This window comes from Pimephales promelas, chromosome 10 (assembly GCF_988280905.1).
Source record: "Pimephales promelas chromosome 10, fPimPro1.hap1.1, whole genome shotgun sequence".
In the NCBI taxonomy this organism is placed as follows: domain Eukaryota; kingdom Metazoa; phylum Chordata; class Actinopteri; order Cypriniformes; family Leuciscidae; genus Pimephales; species Pimephales promelas.
The window spans coordinates 15,045,738-15,067,676 of record NC_142778.1 but is presented as its reverse complement, the minus strand read 5'-3'; the positions used below and the strand labels follow the sequence as shown (position 1 = coordinate 15,067,676).

Sequence of the window (21,939 nt, the reverse complement as noted above, 5' to 3'; positions counted from 1 at the left end):
TCTAAACAAGGATATTAATAATGAACAATCTTTGAAATCGTATACCCTAGCTTTAAAGTCATTCGGGAATTGCAAAGGGACATTGTGCAAAACAGCAGCAATTGCTGCATTATAAAATGTAAGTTTACTATCTGTTTATTTAAAAATAAAATGCTGTTTCTCTGCTGATACTTTAGGGCCTGGGGGTCTGTTTTCATCCAACGATTTCTGTTAACAATAGTGGAATGATTAAAACATTGTATAATGTGATAAATAACAATTAAAAGCAGAAGACTGTTTAAATTCATATAGAACAACAATAAAATGATTAGCCTTGTTATTACTTTCTTGTGTTCCTCATCCTGGAACTGTAAAATAAAGAGGTGTTCATGGTCTGATGACAGTTCTTATAAAGCTATGTGGCACTTTTTCATGGCTGTGAAATGTGGGTGGGGTTGCACAGTGTTAATAAAAGGTGAGAAAAACATTATGAAACAATCAGAGGTGCCGATCAGAGGTGCCTATTCAAACCGAGGGGCACGTGCCCTCTCAGATTTATGAGGCAAATTTATTTAAAATGTAGCCGACTATATATATATATATATATATATTTATATATATATATATATATATATATATATATATATATATATATATTGTTTTGTCACATTTAAAATAATTACACCGGTGAGCTTTTAATTGGTCAGTGCCCCGTTTCATCAGCAGATAAATTTGTTCTCTCTTTGGCTTGCGCTAAACAGATCAGGATCACAACTGTTAAGTGTTTTCAATTATATAAGGTTTATTTATGTTTTTGATATTTAAATACACTGTCAATTACGTAAAAATACAGTACAATGTAGGCTACCATACATATTTGAAGGATTTTTCCCGTAGGCTATTTGTCTTTGTTTTTTGTCTAAGGTTTTGTTTTAAAGTTGGATTTCGGGTGTGTGGATATTCCGACACTAATGTGGTAAAAACCAAAAATTATGTTTTGCTAAATGTCAAATAAGCTGTTAACATAACGTTAAGGTTATTTAGTTACCATTTGGCATGTTAGGCAAATGAATGTCTTGAGTATTTTCTACAAATATTTCTTCCCGAGCACATCCGGTAACTAGTTGATAAAGTGCAGTAATGTTACTAACGTTACTGTTTTTGATTTTTAATGCCTTCAAACAAAAGCTACAAGAGGAATCGTCTAGAAAAGTAAAGGCCAGTTTTAAAGTTTTACAAAAATAAACCATGTTCAATTTGTTCTTGAATTATTTGAAAAAAAAAAACGACATACTAAAAACGCCAGCCTAATTATAATTGTATTCAATTATAAACTTCAATATTTCAATATTTCGTTCAAAACCACCTCAAAACACTTATTACGGCCTCTGAAACTGAAACGTGTTGCATTTTATCTCTTAATACAGGAGCAGAAGCACTGGTTCAGATGTTATTATTTGTTGTTTAAAAGTACGTGTTGCATATTTTTAAAAAAAGATTATATATATATATATATATATATATATATATATACACACACACACTTGATATTGTCATTTTAAATTTCATTTTGCCACGGTGGATTTGCCGAGAAGTAGGCTAAGTGTTATTCTTGTTGTCCACCTACTGTAACTTTGACACTCTATATGGAGGATCGGCTCTGAACCACTAATAACCACCGCATTGGGGAAAAACTAATAGTCATATATTTCAAACCTTAGTTAAGCAAAATTATCTTGCATGCTCTAAGTACTTAAAGGGACTCTGTGTAGGAAATACCCCCATCTAGTGGTTAAATAGTATTTTGCATTCAAACGAATTTTGCTCTCCAGCGCCTCGCTTTTTCAAGTGCGTATTGCATCTACGGTTGCCGTTATGTACCAAAAATGCTATGACAGGATGTCTTGTAGTAACACTTCATCGAGTTTTTCTCCGGGTGAACAGGTTTGTAACTTAAAAAAAAAAAATACAGCAACTTATGTGTTAACTTATGTGTACAATTTATGTGTCTAGCTGTATAAATTAATTTTAATTCTCTGTACAATCTTATCCACATAGCAAAATCACAATTTTAGCTAATTGATCATTTATATATAAAAAGAAAGCTATAGAAAATCTTACAGAGAGCAATATTTTCTTCAATATTTTCTTGCAATCATTATCTCTATATTCTTACTGAATTTATAGGTTATAAAGAATTAACTTACAAACCTTGTTTTTAGCACCTTCCTTCACAATAGCTGCGAGTAAAGTAGTCAATAGCTGCTATTCATCAAAGACCTTGTTTAACTTTTTTACCTATAAATGTTATACTGTCTATATAATAAAGTACACAACCAAGCAATGACAAAAAAATTAAGTCAGACTGTAACATTGACTAACCTGTCGAGGAGAAAGCAGGCAACTTCAGCGTCTCTTCTGAAATCTTTCTGCTGCATTAGCTATTTCCACGGTTGAAAACGCTATCCCGATATTTAAGGCCATTGCACACTGAGCACGAAATATTCGTATGCGTATTTTCCTGTACGTCAGCCTAAAAATTCGTCACGCATAGAAACCTTGCACACCGAGTCCGTTGCGTATTTATTAAACCTTTGCGGGGAAAAAACGCAAAAATACCAAATGGATTCGTCAAGCAGTGAGGATGATTTTTGCCCTCTCTCATATTGAAAAGAGAAGAAATAGAAAATATCCATCCAATCCTGAAATTGCGCCGAGAGGAAGGAGTTCATTATCAAGAAGTTGCGAATTTATCCTGAGCGATTCAAAATTTACCTCAGAATGTCAGTGGGACAGTTTGATGCTTTGCTAGCGATTCTGGAGCCACATATTAAAAACAAGACCACCAATTTCCGTGAACCAATCGATTCTGAACGGAGACTGGCAGTGTGTCTGGTATGGACCAGGTATGGACAAACACACACACACCCGCGCGCGGCCCTGTGGAAGCGCTGGGCAGACAGAACAGCTAGGCTGTTATTGTGTATTGTGTATATTGTGTGCCCAAATAATACATTAGTTATCGAATAGGCTGCTCAATCACACTTTATTCGATCCTAAATTTCAATCTGATTGAAAGAGGATCGAGGTTTATTAATTTCATAATCCAATATAGAGAAGAGAACATAAACACTTGATCGAATTGAAAACCGAAACTGAAAGCACGGCGCATAACGTTCAATGATTTGAGGACGAGCTCCCCCGGCCCTGAATTGTCAAAAGACCTCTCAAAATGCTGGCTCTGGATGCGAAAAACGCAGAAAATCGAACCATATCCGATTAATTTTATGACGGAAAAATGAATGGTCTTGTTTTTTGCAATCTCCGGTCACGTTTCCTTTTTCGTTCAAGTCTGGCCTTTTTTTGCGAGGAGGATGCATTCTCCTGTGACTCGGCATATGGTCCGCAATTACAAATAATAGAGCAAAAGAGCAATCAGCAATCATAGGAGTGCAATGCAGCCGTTTAAACTTGCAGGGAATGCGCCTCTCAATGTGACGTGACGATGGCTCTGAGTCTGAACGAAAACGCGTTGTGGAAACGCGTTTGGCTTGTGGTACTTTTTGACCCTCTCTGCTATTATAGTTTTCAAGATGGCGGAACGGACATGGAAGCCTCCGTGAACCTACCCGTCCCATGTACATAAAGATAATAAATTCTTCATTTACGAGGATAAGTCAGATAATTTGCAGAGGTATTTGTACACCATTGAGGACATATTTATGAATAAAAATATTGATTTCAGATAATAAAATACCTAAAAATCTACACAGAGTCCCTTTAAGGTATCAAGAGTAAAAGTAAAGGTATATAATCTGCAGGGGGAAAAAAACTCCTTGTCAGGGTTATGATGGTTTTGCATTTATATTACTACTGCATTACTGTGTATGTTGCATTTTACTTCTGAATATTTTCAAGGTTGATACATTTAAACTATATACTTTTGTGTAGTTCAATGTAAAACAATGCATCATATTGTAAAATAACATAATTTTGTAGTGTTGCTGTTCTGTGTGGGAAAAAAGTACTTCACATTTGTACATGAATATTAACAAAGTAGTTCCTTACATTCTTGTTTATTTTGAAATGTAGGCCTATTTTCACAATATTAACAAATTGTTGCTAACTACATCAGCTAACTACATCAGCTTCCCATATCAAAATACGCATCTGAAGCGCTCGGACCGGTCTAGTCTACGGAGGATTGTTCTTGTCGCCTAGCAACAGTGACTTAATCTGCCGAAGACGAGCGGGAGTAACATTTGCACTGGAATTTTTGTAAAATAGGTTTTATATTCAAATAGGGTTGAAAACCTGTGTAAATATATTCACCACAGTCTATAAGAATACAGTAGCCTACAAAATCCCATCAAGGTAAGATATAGTAAACATTTGATCCTTTGAACCAGCTCAAGTTACAGCTGGCCATGTTCTTGGCTAGGCCGAAAATACGTGACCCGGCAGCGCCAGAGCTGAAACATCCTCACCATGTCCTCCAGTAAAATATAAAACATAACAATGACAATAGCCAATTCTAGCTCCATAACTATAACAACTGGCTCCAGCTATACTCTCGCACCTTTGCTTGGTGTCTGGAACGGTAATATGGAACACCTGGTTGTGCAATTAGGAAATCATACAAAGGCTACATGGTGCATCCTTCGAAGGGGGATGAGTAGGAGGCCATGATGGACCGAAGCCACTGGGCAAATTTTGGCCAGGATGCCGCAGGATGTTATGAGTTGCATAAACTGCTAAGTTTCCTTTTTTTTTTCTTGAAGACTGTTCATAACTTTTTAAAGTTAGTTACATAACGTACATTAGTCTAATTTGACACCAAACAGCAAGACTGATTAGCCCTAACTAACTGCTAGTTGGCCATACTAGTTCTTAAGACACTGTCTTAACATAATGATTATGTTTATGCAACTGGCCACAGGCTCAACCCTGCTTAGCTTCAGTGATCAACCTGTCTTGGGCTAAAGGGTGATATGGCTACTGGCGTTTTGGTTAATTCTTCGCTGAGTCTTAACCATTCTGATTTGTTAAATATTGATATTACATTCCCTTTATTGATGTTCTAAGACTAACTTATCCGCATCTAGAGTTTTTCTGGTGGGTAACATTTTTCCTAAATTTAGATAACATAACGCACAGCTGCAGTGATGTACCGTACAAAGACATTTATCTCTCCCAGCCCTGGCCCCTGATATTAGCCTGGCTATGTGACAGCTTATCTATGTCCTCTGACTCCCCACCGAGGACATGATCAGAGCTCAAGGCAGAACTGTTTCTCATTACTGTGACATGTCTGAAAATCTGAAAAAAGGGCATCTTCGCCTAGCCTGATAATACCAGACTCTGCTACTTCACTTTGCTTCGTAGACAGAGTCTGGAATGGCATAATAGAGAAGTGTTTTCTCTCTCGCAAGGGGGCGCTTCTCTGAAGTTTAAAATCATTGGTTACCCGTAAGCCAATCAGATAAGTTTATTTATGACGTATGTTATGCGCCGACATGGCCGCATCAAGACATTATGCATCGAACTCAAATCTATGATCGAACTTCTACTGTAAACAGGGAGCGGCACTTTTGTAAGGGCTGCAAAACGTGTGCCAACCGGGAATGAACAATTCACAAACTAGGTTATTTTTATGAATTACTGAGTTGCGGCCGCCCCTCAACGTCGGCATGCCCTGCTCTCACGAGTCATGACTGATTTAGCTTCCGCTGCCCCGCAGCGCCGCGAGGACGAGCCCCTGCTCTCATGAGTCATGAATGATTTAGCTTCCGCCGCCCCGCAGCGCTGCGAGACCGAGCCGCTGCTCTCACGAGTCATTAATTTTACTGATTTTCATTCATTTTACTGAGTCATTCGAGTCATTTCGTTTATTAAAGTGGCTTAATGTTATAATTTTAACAGCCAAATTCCCCGATCACATCCACCTACGCAATGTTGATCATATTCTGAATTAAGAAATCATAATGCAGTAAAAAATTATTTACAGGGAATATTTAATAATCACTTTACCTTCCGAGTCTTACGTTCATTTGTCACGTGACATACACAATGAACAGATCGTTCATGAATCACATATCTGGGACTAATGCAGCAGGATGTCGAAACGAAATATGGTGGATTATTATTATGATAATAATAATATGATAATAAGAGCGCACCAGGAGCGTTCACAGCCGAGGAGACCGACTTTCTTGTCATGGCCGTAAAAGACGGAGAACTGACGTTGAATGGGGGTAAGTTATGTCCTTATAGTTATGCATATAGTTATGGCCAAACAGGTCTGATCCGTCATTACTACAATTAGCCTGAAAAAATTGGGTAGCCTAAATGCCTAAGCTTGAAGTGTTAATATTTTTCCTTGTTATAATGATTTGCAAAAATAAAAACGGCTGCATCTGTGTTGATGAGAGAATCAAAAGTGTATGCGCGTTGTGCAAGCTACATAATGGCCAAGCATGCTGTTTTTTGCTGGTATATGTTGCAAATAGAGGGGCAGCAAAATTGTTTTTTATCTAGAGCGGCAGAAGTGCACGCGCCGGTCCTAGCTGTAAACACTGATGATGCGAGCGAAATACCGGAGTGAACATGGCTGTAAACGACCTTTGCTTCAGTTTGAAAAACCCCGGAATGTTCTCCACAGAGCGAATTGCATCCCGTGTCTTGTTTCCCATTTCTGCGGTTGTTTTGGTTTTCGATTTCTCAATGTAAAACTTGGCGCTTAGCGTCTACGTCATGGCTCTCAGCCCGCCCTCTGTTCGTTGATTGGCCGGCTGTTTTCAGGCCGGTGGAAAACGTCCTCGGGTTACGACTGTAACCCTTGTTCCCTGAGAAGGGAACGAGAACTGCGTCCAAGTGACACTTTGGGGGAACGCCCCTCAGCGTAGCGTCTCTGAAGCATGAATGAAACTAAGCCAATCTCCGATTGGATCAACGTGATGACGTGATGTGTGACGACACATAGGCGGAAGCATATATAAGGAACCGGCACACACAACATGTCAGCTTCTGTGATGAAGCAAGCGCTCCCAGGCAGGGGAAGGCGTGGCCACGAGACGCAGTTCTCGTTCCCTTCTCAGGGAACAAGGGTTACAGTCGTAACCCGAGGACGTTCCCTATCGAGGGAACTCAAACTGCGTCCAAGTGACACTTTGGGGGAACGAGTACCCACTACGCCACAACGCGCCCTGCCTGTCCTGGTGTGAAGCTGCTCACAGGCACACTCAGGACGCGAGCACAAGAGAGCCGGGTGTCGACGGAATGTCTAAGCTGTAAAACCTAATGAAGGTATGTGGGGTAGCCCATCCAGCTGCATCGCAGACTTCCTGGATGGGGGCCCCTGCGAGAAGGGCCCTAGAGGATGCTATGCCTCTAGTGGAATGGGCCCTCACAGCCAAAGGTGAAGGCATACCGCGCACCTGATAAGCTGTGGAAATCGCATTGACAATCCAGTTGCTGATGGTTTGTTTTGAGGCCGGAAACCCCTTTTTGGGCGACCCGAAACATACCAGCAACTGGTCCGCCTTCCGCCATGAAGAGGACCTCTGAATATATATCCCTAGTGCTCTGACAGGGCAGAGCCTATGAAGTCTCTCCTCATCCGCCGTCAGGTGAGGTGGGGGATGAAATGCCTGCAGAACCGTAGGCCGTGCCACATTAGATGGCACCTTAGGCAGATAGCCAGGCCTAGGGTGAAGGATGGCCTTAATGTTGCCTGGAGCAAACTCCAGGCACTCGTTAGATATGGAGAGCGCCTGAAGATCTCCCACCCTCCTCAGAGAAGTGATGGCCAACAGAAAAGCGACCTTCAGCGTTAGGTTCTTGGCCTCAGCCGACTCCAGTGGCTCGAAGGGGGCCTCAGCCAATCCTTCTAGAACTACTGCCAGGTCCCAAGAGGGAACCCTGGTACGAGCCGCAGGTCTCATCCTCCAAGCTCCACGGAGGAAACGTACGATCAATTGGTGTCTCCCCAGAGACCCATCACCCAACGGAGCGTGGAAAGCCGCAATGGCAGCCACGTACACCTTGAGCGTGGACGGGGTAAGACCAGAGGAGAAGCGATCTTGGAGGAACTCCAGCACTGAAGCCACTGGGCAGTTAACTGGGTCAACCTCACGCCTCCTACACCAATCAATAAACACATTCCACTTTAAACCATCCAGTTTCCTCGTGGAGGGAGCTCTAGAGCTGAGTATGGTCTCCACTACTCCAGCTGACAGGCCGGCCTCTAGGTACTGTGCCCCCTCAGGGGCCAGACCCACAGTTTCCATAACTCCGGCCGAGGGTGAAATATTGAGCCCCCCGCCTGTGTCAGCAGGTCCCTACTGAGGGGAATCTCCCACGGAGGGCCGTCTAGGAGCAATATTATGTCCGAGAACCATACTCGGGCCGGCCACAACGGGGCTACCAACAGTAGACTGATCCCGTCGCGACGGACCCTTTCCAGAACTCCCGGGAGCAGAGCGATCGGGGGAAATGCATACAGACGCAGCCTCGGCCACGTCTGCACCATAGCATCCAGCCCCCGTGGGGCTGGAGGGGTGAGGGAAAACCACAGCGGACAGTGGGTCGTCTCTCGAGACGCAAACAGGTCCACTTCCACAGGGCCGAACCTCTGACATATCGACTCCACCACCTCGGGGTGAAGTCTCCAATCCCCGGGCCTCAGCCCCTGTCTCGACAGGACGTCTGCTCCCTGATTTAGACTTCCCGGGATGTATGTTGCTCTCAGAGACAACAGTTTCCCCTGGGACCACAGGAGGATCTGATGCGCCAGTCTGCATAGAGGGCGAGACCTCAGGCCCCCCTGATGGTTTATATAGGCCACCACTGACATGCTGTCTGACCTCACGAGGACGTGATGACCTCTGAGGTCTGGCAGGAAGCTCCTCAGAGCCCGGGAGACCGCCAACATTTCCAGGCAGTTTATGTGCCAGGAGGAATGATGGTCCCGCCATAGGCCTGTCGTGAAGCGGCCGTCCATGACCGCGCCCCAGCCCGTGAGGGAAGCGTCTGTCGAAACGGTTTTCCGGTGACATGGCGCTCCCAACACTGGACCTTGGGACAAGAACCAAGCTTTCTTCCACATAACCAGAGAACGAAGGCATCTGCGCGTAACTCTGATTGTGCGGAACGGGTTTCCCCTCGGGGAGAACCCCTTGGTTTTTAACCACCACTGGAGGGCCCTCATGTGCAGCAGGCCAAATGGAATGATGTTGGACGCTGCTGCCATGAGTCCCAGCACTCTCTGGAAATGCTTGACAGTGACGGCTTGGCCTAGCTTTATCCCAGCCACTGTGGCCAGAATGGACTCGACTCGCGCAGGCGACAATCGTGCCCGCATTACGACCGAATCCCATACCACTCCCAGGAACGTAGTCCTTTGGGCTGGTATCAACACGCTCTTCTTCGTGTTTAGTCTCAACCCCAGTTTCTGGATGTGGGCAAGAACAACATCTCGATGCTGAACCGCCAGCTCTTGAGACTGGGCCAAAATCAGCCAGTCGTCTATATAGTTGAGCACCCTGATGCCCTGGAGCCTCAGAGGTGCTAGAGCTACATCCATACATTTGGTGAATGTGCGGGGAGAGAGAGCTAGGCCGAATGGAAGAACCCGATATTGGTACGCTTCGCCCCCGAAAGCGAACCTCAGGAACTTCCTGTGGGATGGAAGGATGGATATATGAAAGTATGCGTCCTTCAGATCTATCGTGACGAACCAATCCTCGGATTGGATCTGACTCACGATCATGGGAATAGTGAGCATCTTGAACCTGAATCTCCTCAGAGAGCGGTTCAGATATCTGAGATCTATGATCGGACGCAACCCCCCATCTTTTTTGGGAACTATAAAGTAGCGGCTGTAAAACCCGGACTCCCTGTCTAGTGGAGGAATATGCTCTATGGCCCCCTTTGCCAGCAGGGAGTTTACTTCCTGTTCCAATACCCGACCCTGCGTCGGGTTGACTACAGTCCAGACCACCCCGTTGAATCTGGGTGGGTGGAACTCGAACTGCAGCCTGTACCCGTATTGTATCGTGCGCAGCGCCCACGGGGAAATATTCGCTAGATTTTTCCATGCATCGAAATATTTCGCCAAGGGAACCAGGCTTTCGAGCCTGGTTTCGGGTATTAATCGGGATTCGTTCTCGACCGCCTGAAACGAATCTCCGGCAGGACTGGACCGAAAACGATTCTCAATGGGCGAACGCAATCGCTGCCCGTCCGCAGGCTCGTGGGGCGGACAAAGCAGCTTGCGATCGCTGGAAACCGATGCGTCCCGAAACGTACTTGACGGCGGGAGAACAACATCGATTTCCTGCGGGCTCCGCGAGGGAGACGACCTCAGTCGCTCCATCACGGGTGGGGCCGCCCGCAGAGATCCTAGCACTGCTAGGACCTCTTAGATGTTTTCTTAGCCTGCAGGACGGCCCTCAGGTCGCCCTGCTTGGCTTGCGGCTTAGATTGAGAGCGCCGTCTATGCCCCCAAGCTCCTTGAGGGGGGGCTCTAGACGCGACGCTCTCTCTCTGAACCTGCCTGTAGGTGGAGGAGCTGGTACCTGGCTGAGGCTGCGACTGCCCACTGGGGGCAGACTTCCCGGATACTGAGCGACGAGGGAGAAATTGTTTGAAGGCCGCTGATTGATTTTTCGCCTCCTGAAACCTGTCGACAACGGTATTAACAGCGTCGCCGAACAGGCCAGAAGGCGAAATCGGGGCATCAAGGAGGAAAGCCCTGTCTTTCTCCCTGATGCCCGTCAGATTTAACCATAAATGTCTCTCCGAGACCACCATTGCCGCCATGGAGCGACCGACAGCGCGGGCCGTCTCTTTGGTGACTCGGAGAGACAAATCAGGGACCTTCCTCAACTCCGCCACATCCTCCGGAGTTGGTCCCTCGCCCTCATCAATATCCTTAAGAAGGTCGGCCTGGTACGCTTGGAGAAGCGCCATGGTGTGAAGACTCGCACCAGCCCGACCCGCAGCCATATATGCCCTGCCCACCAGTGAAGATGTTTCTCTGCATGGCTTGGTGGGCAGCACCGGGGCTTTAAAGGATGATGCCGACTCAGGTGATAAATAATTAGCCAAAGGCTGTTCAACCCGCGGCATCATCCCATAACCATTCTCTCGTGCCCCCATGATATTACTATATTTTAATATAGTGGGATTGGAAACACGAGAAGAATGGGGTTTCTTCCACGATTTACACACCTCAGTATGCAAATCGGGAAAAAACGGTAAGCCCCGATGATGAGGTTGTTCCCTGTGCTGCAGGAAGCGCTCATCTAATTTGCTTTTAACTTGCACTTCCTGCTTTTCTTGTGGCCAATCGATCTTTAAATGAGCCACTGCACGGGAAACAACCTCTACCAGCTCCTCATATGCGGGGACACGGGGTGGCGAGTCATCCCCGAAGTCCCCGCCCCCTTCGATGCTGAGCACGTCCACCTCCTCGGAAGCAGACAGCTCAAGCATCGGATCCTCGACTCGCGCAGAAGAAGCCGCCGAGCGGGCTTCTGCGCGAGGCTCGAGGGCATCGGAACTGTCCGATGAATCCCGAGAAGGTGCCTCAGCAGCCTCGGGATCCCCAGACAGATCCATTTGCGAGCCCCATGAAGAGCGTCGCCGCGCCGCCTCGGCGGACGCGGGTCCCGCACCACGGGGCTCACGAGGCTGACCCTCTTCATTGAAAAGGGCCAGCCGGGAACGCAGCACGCGGAGCGGTAAAGCCTCACAATGCTCGCAAGCAGCTCCCTCGAGAGCTGCCTGCGCGTGCTGCATTCCCAGACAATGTGTACACAGTTGGTGTGTGTCCCCGCCCGTGATGTAGCGAGGGCAAGGGTGCACACACCGCCTGAAATTCATACTCGCCATTATTTAGATTTTAGGGAGATATGCTTAGACAGACAAACAATAAATAAGACTGACAGTCACAGAGAGCGCTTAGCTGAAGAACAGAAAGCTGACATGTTGTGTGTGCCGGTTCCTTATATATGCTTCCGCCTATGTGTCGTCACACATCACGTCATCACGTTGATCCAATCGGAGATTGGCTTAGTTTCATTCATGCTTCAGAGACGCTACGCTGAGGGGCGTTCCCCCAAAGTGTCACTTGGACGCAGTTTGAGTTCCCTCGATAGGGAACTGAAAGATAGGCCGCTATCTCAGACTCACTACAGGAGCGAAATGAAATTAGCGGAAGTAGGAAGTCTGACGTAGTCAGGCTAGTCTTCGCCAGCTTTGACTTTCCAAATTCATCTAGGACACTCAGGCAGGGAGTAAAGTTAGATTATTGTAAAAGGGGAGGGAGCGTGCAATAGATGGTGACAGATGCATCACTTGCCACACCAGGTATAATCCTGACACACATGGAGAGTCCCAGGACCCCTTGAACGGATATCGTCTGACGTATGTGGATCGGCAGGGAACCAACCTGCCTTAGCGGGGGTTCTGCATCTCCCTGAAGGACTTAGGAACAGGAAGACCTTTCAGGCTAATCTCTTCCAGCACAGCCATGCTGATGTGCTCACACACCAAAACTTATAGCCTACTAAATTTAAGAAATCATATTTTTAATACAGGAAGTCACAGCAGCTAAACAGCCTGTGTAATTAAAAGAGATATTATTTTCATGTTAAAATACCTTCTAATGTCCCAGATTAATATGCAGACTACTCTACATATTCACTCTACATATTTTTTTTTTTTTTCATTTTAAAGTTATGGACTGGAGCTGTGAGTAATTAGTAGTAAATTATCAAACCTCATAGATCTTTCATTGTGACAATCACCCTGATTGTGGCAAAAGACTTGAAAATCTAATTAGCAATCTAATGTTGCCTCGCACTAGCTTCAAAGATTCTAGGTTGGAGTGCCACTGTGAGGGTCAACCATAATGCACATTTAATGCTTCAATACTGCTATTACTTTAAGAGCTTTTGTTTGATTCCTTTTTGGCACTGCCATGGTAAATCACAGTGGTGGCTTTAAAATCTACCGTCTGCTTCGCTCCTGGCACAGCAATGGTGAATCCTCCAAGCATGTCTGTCAAAACACATCCTCATACCCACCATATGGCTTGTGAAATCTGTATGACAGCCCTCAAAACCTGTTATGTTTGTACAACTAAACTACACAGTTTACACTTCCATCTTAAATGTCTCTGATCAGGCTGCTGAACTTCCATGCTGTTAAACACAAAATAGCCTCAAAGCTTATGCCTGGCCTTTAATAGTTTATAGACAATAATTTTATCCACAGACCTTTTGTTATTGTAAAAAATTAAAAACACACCTTGTCTGTGGTTCTCTTACGAGAGGTTCTCTCGTATTGCGTAAGCTAACTTACGCTACGGGAAAGATTCATCTTTGCTGAGAAGTTGAAGCCAAAAAATTATTTCATAATTTTGTAATCATTGTCAACGCAGTATCTCTTGAGGCAGACCATGAGCGGGGCTAGCTAGCAGCTCATTGGTTCGCTCAGAGAAAATGCACAAACCTATGGGAGAAGAGGGCAACCTTCTAGCGAGCTCCGGAGACTGAGGAAGCCAGCTGTCTGCCACCTTCAGCCGTCCTGCAAGCTAGCGCCATCCGACGCCGTATCATTTTTGCTTTATTCCATTCACAAAAGAGCTCGAGCGTCTTTATCAAGATGCCTCGGATTTCCTGCGGTTCATTCCGCTCTCCACTCGAAGAAGGAGACCGCCACCTCATCTGCGCTCTCTGCCTTGGAGTGGAACACGCAGAGCTCGCCCTCGCCAACGGAGGATGCGACCACTGCGAAGACCTGCCTCTGTCCTCCCTGCGGGCACGACTGCAGGCGGTCAAGACCGCTCCCGCGCCACCTCTCACTTCGCCACAGAAGAAGAAAGCCGCTCCCAGAGGCCGCCGGAGCCCCCTGCGGATCCATGCGGGCCGGCGCTGCCGCCCACCGACCACTCTCCCTCTCCGCCCCAGCCGGACATACAGTTGCCGCCGAGTGGCCGCGGAAGAGAAGGACTCTTGTTCGCTGCACGTTTCTGACAGCGAGGACTGGTCGTCGATTGGCTTTTCGACAAGAGAGTCTGCAGGGACCCGCGCTGGCATTGAAGAGGAACTGTTGCGTCTCCTCTCACAGGCGCTCAGTGGACGGAGCCGCCGAGAGGGGATATACTGCCATGCCGCCCGTCGAGGACCTGGTCGCCGCTCACCTTTGCCCGCCCTCTGCTAGATGGCGTCCTTCCTCTACGCTTCCTTCAAAAGCGTGCAGAGCGACTTCCACTTTTCATTCTCGCGCCTATGCCGCCGCTGGACAGGCCGCTTCAGCGCTGCATTCCATGTCAGTCCTCCAAGTGCTACAGAGCGACATCTTGTGCGAAATGGCGAATAGCGGTAGGAACCCGCCCAGCCTCTCGGATCTGAGAAGCGCTACGGACCTCTCCCTTCGCGCCACTAAAGCCTCCGCACAAGCCCTGGGGAGATGCATGGCCGCCCTCTGTGTCGCTGAGAGACACGTGTGGCTCATGCTTGCCGTTTTGGGAGATTCAGAACCCGCCGTGTTCCTCAACGCGCCTTTCTCTCCGACCGGCCTCTTCGGATCTGCCGTCACTGGCATCGTTGACGGCTTCTCCGAGGTACAAAAAGCGACCCAGGCCATGAACTTGTTCCTGCCCCGCCGCGCCAGCACCTCTGCAGGCCGCTCTCACGAGCCCCCTGCCAGAACCCTGCAACAGCGCCCGCCTCAGCAAGCTCGGCAGCCCCAGCGTAGACAGGGCGGCCGCCCTCGCTCTGACAGCCGCCGCAGACAGCCTCCTCCCCGGGGGCCTCGACCCAAGATCACGCTGAAGCCTGATCAGCAAAAGTCTGCCTAGCACAGCTGAGAAAGAGACAGCCCTCTCCCGCTGCGGCCGGACCACCGTCAAAGTTTCGTCATCTGCTAGTCCCCGACGCCTCGCCGACTACAGTAGTGTTTACCGCCACAAACAAGCCGGTTTCCCTGCCCGCTTATGAGCGAAAAAAAGCCGTTTTCACGGCTACCCAGAGAGTTCACAAAAGAGCATAAAAGCCTCAAGTGTAAAAAATGTGCCCACAAGCATGTGTTCACTCATACACACAAGCACCATATGCCCCGTGTTTCCCACAGAGCCTATTCTCATGGAGCGGTCACTGACCGCTCTAGTAGCAGAGAACATAAACACGCCCACGAGCCCATGCGCGTGTCCCCCCTCTGCTCGCTCTGTCTCACGGCCCATAAACTCCTCTCTGAGTGTAAGTCCCGTTGCCACACACACTCTAAGCGCGCCCACACACAGTGTCCAGTCCGCTGTGTGCAGCAATCAGGGCGAAATCACCATTCATCCGCTAGACGCATGCTGTGAAGCGTGGGAAGCCATCCCCAGCATCTCCCCGTGGGTTTTAAGCATCATAAAGAATGGCTATCTATAACAGTTACGTCGCCGCCCGCCCCGCTCGCGCGTTCGGCTCGAATCCGCTGTCAGCCCAGCTGCGATGAACACGCTCCGCTCAGAGATAGCGAAGCTGCTGCAGAAGGGCGCAATAGAGAGAGTTCCGCCATCTATGACCGAGTCGGGGTTTTACGGCCGTTATTTTTCTTGTTCCCAAGAAAGACGGCGGCCTCAGGCCGATCTTAGATCTCAGGGTTTTGAACAAAGCGCTCATGAAGAGACCGTTCAAAATGCTCACAGTCAGAAAACTCCTCGCGCACGTCCGCCAGGGGGACTGATTTATCTCTCTAGACCTGAAAGACGCCTATTTTCAGATCCAGATAAATCCTCGTCACAGGCCATTCCTACGTTTCGCCTTCGAGGGTCAGGTTTACCAATATGCCGTTCTCCGGTTCGGCCTATCCTTAGCACCCCGTACGTTCACGAAGTGCATGGATACAGCGCTCGCCCCCCTGCGGAGTCAGGGGCTGCGCATTTTAAACTATGTGGACGACTGGCTGATTCTAGCACAATCCCAGACGGAGCTTCTGTCACACCGCGCAGTTCTCCTCAACCATCTGAAAGTGCTGGGACTCTCTGTCAACTGGAAAAAGAGCTCTCTCCAGCCCAGTCAAACTATTTCATTCCTTGGAATAGATTTGAACTCTATCACGATGAAGGCTCGCTTATCCTCACAGCGTGCGCGCCGTGTTCAGCGTCTAGCCGCCTCTTTTCGGATGGGTACCCACACATCCCTGAAGTCTTTTCAGAGGATGCTGGGTTATATGGCCTCAGCCTCCGCTGTGCTACAGCTGGGTCTCTTGCACATGCGCCCCCTTCAACTCTGGTTAAAGAGCCGCGTATCCCACCGCGAGTGGACTACGGGCCGCCAGATTGTCAAGGTTACACAGACATGTATCACTGCACTGCAACCATGGTCAGTAATCGATTGGTTTCAGAGGGGCGTTACCATGGGAACCTTTTCTCGCCGAAAAGTCATCTCGACAGATGCATCCAACACGGGTTGGGGTGCGGTCTGCGAGGGCTCACCGGCCACCGGCCAGTGGTCGAGCCAGGAGAGTTCCCTACACATAAACTGTCTGGAAATGTTTGCGGTCGAAAACGCGCTGCTGTTTTTCCTCCCGCGCATACACGGTCACCAGGTCCTGATTCGCTCAGACAATATGACCGTGGTGTCCTACATCAACCGTCAGGGCGGGGTCAGATCCAAGAATCTCTTTCATCTGACGCGCCGCATCCTATTGTGGTCCCAGAGTCACCTGCTTTCGCTCAGAGCGACGCACGTACCTGGCCATCTGAACGACGGTCCAGACATGCTGTCTAGGAACCTTGTCTCCCCCGGAGAATGGTCCCTGCACACTCAAACAGTTCTAACATTGTGGCGCCTATTCGGCAGAGCAGAGATAGTTCTTTTCGCGTCAGAAGAGAACGCTCACTGCCCGATATTCTTTTCAAAGAGCGAGGACGCGTTAGCCCAGGATTGGCCCCATTCAGAGAATAAGGGACACACGCCACCCAGTGCTCCTCATAGCCCCGCGCTGGCAGAATCAGATTTGGTTCCCGGAGCTCACGCAGCTGCCACGGACAGCCCCGTGGCCCATTCCAATCAGAGCAGATCTCCTCACTCAAGCTCGCGGCTCGATATGGCATCCCCATCCACAGCGCTGGGCGCTTCATGCATGGGTGACCAACGACTACTCTTCAAATTGCCAGAAGGAGTTCTGAACACGATCAAACATGCCAGAGCGGAATCTACTAGAAAGCTCTATGCTGCTAAATGGTCTGTGTTCTCTAGATCAGTGGTTCTCAAAGTGGGGTCCGCGGACCCCTGGTGGTCCGCGAGCTAAAGCCAGGGGGTCCGCGAAATAATTTACAACCTAACGTTTTTTTCCATGCTATGAGTCATGTTTTCTTTATCATCTGAAAACATGCTGTTTATTCCTAAGTAACTTATATAAAGCATTTAACATAAAACAATACAAAGTAGACACTTAAAGTTTTCAATAGATAGATAATCTATGTCTTTGCGTCAAGTAGACTATTCGCTGCTGTTGATTTTGCGGGACGTGCGCCAGAAAGGAGACAGAGAGACGGCATGAACCCGCATCCGGTTCTTTTCTGTATTTTTAAAAGGCATGACATTTTGTAGTCATTATAATGTAGCCTATACACAAATAAAAAAATGGACACTTTACCGTTTCGGATGATGCACTCTTGTCTTATCTATGACCATAAATAAGAGTATTCCTGTTTCCACTCCTGAGGAAAAATTCCCATGTAATTGCGCGAAGGCGTCTCGCGTGCGCGCACAATAGTCAGTTCTAGCACTGCTACTGTAGATTTGACATTAGAAGTCTGATCATTATCAAAATAAAAGTGCATAGTGACAGGGCCGTACCCACAACTGAGGTTGCAAGGATGCATATCGCGATGATACTGACGTTGGGTTGTCCGACTTGGTCGTGAGATCGGGTTGGACCTTCTCGTCTGAGGTGCTTCAGCAGACTAACAACGATAGCTCGTCAAGAGTGAACTCAAAGTTCCCCGCACGACGTTTCAGTCAACGGTCATAAAGTGCGAGATATGTAGGGCTTAATTAACATAAACTAAACAGCTGTTTTAGATAAACGTTTTAAAAAACGACTGAAACAATCAGTTTGCAAAGTATTAATCAAGCTCAACTTTAACAAAGGAAAAAGCAGGTCAATAGAAACATACTGTGCCCATGAGATTAACATTATGGATTCATATATTTAACATATACTGTATGTTTTTTTTTAGCTTATTACAGTAGCTCAAATTAACAACGCACGCACCTATTAAACATAATGCCATTGTATTTATAGGCTTATGGGCTTTATTTGTGTGCAGAATAGGCCTAATTATTGAAACATTTCTCTTTTAAGGCCATTCCTGATTGGAATATGTGATTGTGTTTCGTAACATCTTGACAAAAAAAAAAAAATGTATGCCACTGACTGACATCTACTAAATCTATAGTTATCCAATTGTGGGGCCTTAAAACACCTTAAAATGCACATGTGTAGAACAAGAACATCAAAAATTCCTAAGTGAGGGATCCTAAGTGATTCCTAGCAAGATCACTTTCGTTACCTCAGTAGGCTATTTAGAAATTCCTGCATAGTACCCTGGGTGGAGACCATTCATTTTGTGCAAAAATATTTCATTTGCCGCTCACACATTAACTTTGTGCTCAATAACTGTTATAAATATGAGGGGGGTCCTTGGAATTTTTTTTCCCCTGAAAGGGGTCCCTGGCACCAAAATGTTTGAGAACCCCTGCTCTAGATGGTGCACCGACAAAAACTTGGACCCACGGACGTGCGAGGTTTCGTCTTTGCTCGTGTTCCTTCAGGAGATGCTGGATAAGGGCAGGTCCCCATCCACTCTAAAGGTTTACGTGGCAGCCGTCGTGGCGTTCGTTGAACCCCGGCGTGCCCAGTCTTTGGGCAAAGACGAGCTAATCATCCGCTTCCTCAGGGGAGCCAGAAGGATGAACCCCCCTCGCCCCTCCACGGTGTCGGTCTGGGATCTTTCTATAGTTCTAGAAGCTTTGAAAGCCCCGCCGTTTGAACCACTTGAGTCCGTGGAGCTAAAATACCTCTCGCTAAAAACCGGTTTTCTGACTGCCCTCGCCTCAGTAAAACGCGTGGGGGACATTCACGCGCTGTCTTCAAGCGCAGCGTGCCTTGAGTTTGGACCTAATGACTCCATTGTCATTCTGAAACCTAGACACGGTTATGTTCCAAAAGCGATTGGTACCCCCTTCAGGGCGCAAGTGATTTCTCTATCGGCGCTGCCTGCATCCGATAGCGAACGTGACGCTCATCGCCTCTGCCCGGTCCGGGCTCTGAGAATGTACACTACACGCGCTGCTGCGTTCAGACGCTCGGAGCAGCTGTTTGTGTTGTTCGGCGGCCGCACCAAGGGTTTAGCCGCCTCGAAACAGACACTGTCTAGGTGGATAGTGGATGCTATCGCTTCTGCTTACGCCTCAAAAGACCTGCCTTGCCCGCTGGGCGTCAAGGCTCACTCCACCAGAGGCATGGCCTCATCGTGGGCATGGTCCTGCGTAATTTCCATTCACAACATTTGTGTGGCTGCGGGATGGGCCTCCCCCTCCACTTTTGTCAGATTCTATAACTTGGAAGTTCCCGCCTTACAGGCTAAATTACTGGCGGTCTAGTACTATACAGCTCTATAAGAAGCTGCACTATTGGGAGTCCTATCACAACCGGTTCCCCCCCTGTGCTTCCCCCTATGTGCTTATGCATTATACGTTCACGGCCCGCTATGCCGGCCGCCTTAAGGGCGTTTTGCATTAGATAATAACGGCCGCTATGCTGGCCGCCTTATTGTCTTCTTCCACTTTAAGATTCCCCCGGTGTTTTCCCCCTGGGATGCTTAGTGGTTACATAGCGCGCACGGCGTTGACCAGATGTTCCCGTAGCGTAAGCTAGCTTACGCAATACGAGAGAACCTCTCGTAAGAGAATGAATCGGTTACCTAACGTAACCTCGGTTCTCTCTAGATGAGGGAACGAGTATTGCGTTCCCGGCCGTGCTTGCGCCACCAGCGTTTCGCTTTCGGCGGGCTCTGACGCAATAAGCGAGCGCCGTCCGCTCATTGGCCGCGGGCTAAGCGCCGCTCTCCCATAGTTTCGTGCATTTTCTCTGAGCGAACCAATGAGCTGCTAGCTCATGGTCTACCTCAGAGATACTGCGTTGACAATGATTACAAAATTATGGAATACTTTTTTGGCTTTAACTTCTCAGCAAAGATGAATCTTTCCCGTAGCGTAAGCTAGCTTACGCAATACTCGTTCCCTCATCTAGAGAGAACCGAGGTTGCGTTAGGTAACCGATTCGTTTTGCAGTCTGGCTGAAGTTGGACAGGGAAACATAATAAAACATCCACAATTACATTCTGCTTACAAGTGCACTTCAAACTCTTCCATCTTGGACATCAAATTGATGCATCATTCCACTGCCATAGTCTATTTTTTTCCCTGCTTGCTTGTGCTACATTTTCAAACCTTTCATACATACTATTGTATAAGGGAAATTGTTGCACAAAACATCTTAAAGTCCCTGTAAAGGTAATTCAACAAAAAAAATTCTAAACACATTATAAATGTTACAAATGTATTGTTAAAACATATTACAAAGACCGTGAACTGTGAAGTACTAAAATACGGAGTTAGACCGTTAAACAATTTTTCACCCTTGCTATTTTACGGATTTTTTGGGCGGGGCTAAAACCGGGCTCGATGACGCACTGGAGCCCAAGAGCTCGTGGACACGCCCCAACTTGATGACACACGTAAGCTGATCCATAGACAGGGGGCTGATCTCTCCCCTAACAATAGAGCACATTTGCATTCGCCGCTCAATTGGGAGTTACTGTCAGTACTATTAGTTACTACAGTCTACAGTTTGCTAGCTTGCTATGCCTTTGACAAGGAAATGCATAGGCTACTACCTGGATGCGATCATGTAAAACAGATCGGTGTCTTTATTTAAATTTCCAAAAAGCGATCACATCAAGAGGAGGTGGATTAATTTTGTGTAGAGCCAACCTTGATGAAGAGCTGAGGATCACCGACAGCAACACCCGCCTCTGTAGTGATCATTTTACACTGGATAGTTTTATAAACTTTCCTCAGAGACAACTGGGATTCACTGATAATCCGATGCTGCTGGTGAACGGGGCCGAAACGACTATCTTTCGCCTCAGCGTTCATCCTCCCGTTCCGAGAGCAGTTTCACCTAATATCACCGTCGTCAGCTTTCCCGCGAGTGGGCATGGTTTCAGTGCAGCCAGTGTTTGAGAACAGAGATAACTGCTGATTTTTTCAAGATTTTAATAGCTTATTTTATGTATTTGCCGGCTTTTTTATCATTCAAATTTGGCTGGGCGGCTCATATCACATTTTTCTATGTTATGACAGACTCAGAACACATACTTAATTTTGACTTTACAGGGACTTTAAGGACTGGTACAAAATTGTTACCTCATGGAGTGAGGTGTGCATGGCTGCATGCTATGAAATGCATTCCAGGAATGTGTCAAATTTTGCATTTGTATTGCAAATAACCCAAACCACCAACCGTAACCTCAGCAATAAACCTAAAGAAATATCAAAACATGCTCTGTTGAAACAACTTGCTAGTACTCTTGCTTGTTCGCTAACTAACATTAAAGCTAAATCCTAAAATTGGATTTTTAACAAAATTATTTTACATTGATTCTTACATGTTTACATTGCTTCTTACATGCTTGCTTCTTCAAAGTGGAATGTAGCACCCACATTCCAGTGAGGTGCTATAAGCACATTCAGTTTTATAAGAAACAGATGAAATTTACTTCTAATTTAGTTTCCTTCTACAAGTGCTTGTGCTTTTTCATTGTGACTCTATTTACAATGCTCTATTTACAATATTGTAGCAGGTGCAACCGAGTAAGTTTGATATGTC

General features: G+C 47.0%; 2 protein-coding genes across 4 annotated transcripts in view; both read right to left on the bottom strand.

Annotated features, from left to right (window-relative positions):
• LOC120485860 (neprilysin-like) overlaps nucleotides 1–21,939 on the bottom strand; it is a 289,808-nt gene that overhangs the window by 263,649 nt on the left and 4,220 nt on the right. The window lies entirely within an intron of this gene.
• LOC148977339 (uncharacterized) lies at nucleotides 10,390–11,865 on the bottom strand. Its single transcript, XM_089116658.1, has one exon. The coding sequence runs from the start codon at nucleotides 11,863–11,865 to the stop codon at nucleotides 10,390–10,392; it is 1,476 nt and encodes a 491-aa protein (XP_088972784.1).

Coding starts and splice junctions, on each gene's coding strand:
- LOC148977339 (XM_089116658.1), bottom strand. CDS start 11,865: ATGAATTTCAGGCGGTGTGTGCACCCTTGCCCTCGCTACATCACGGGC.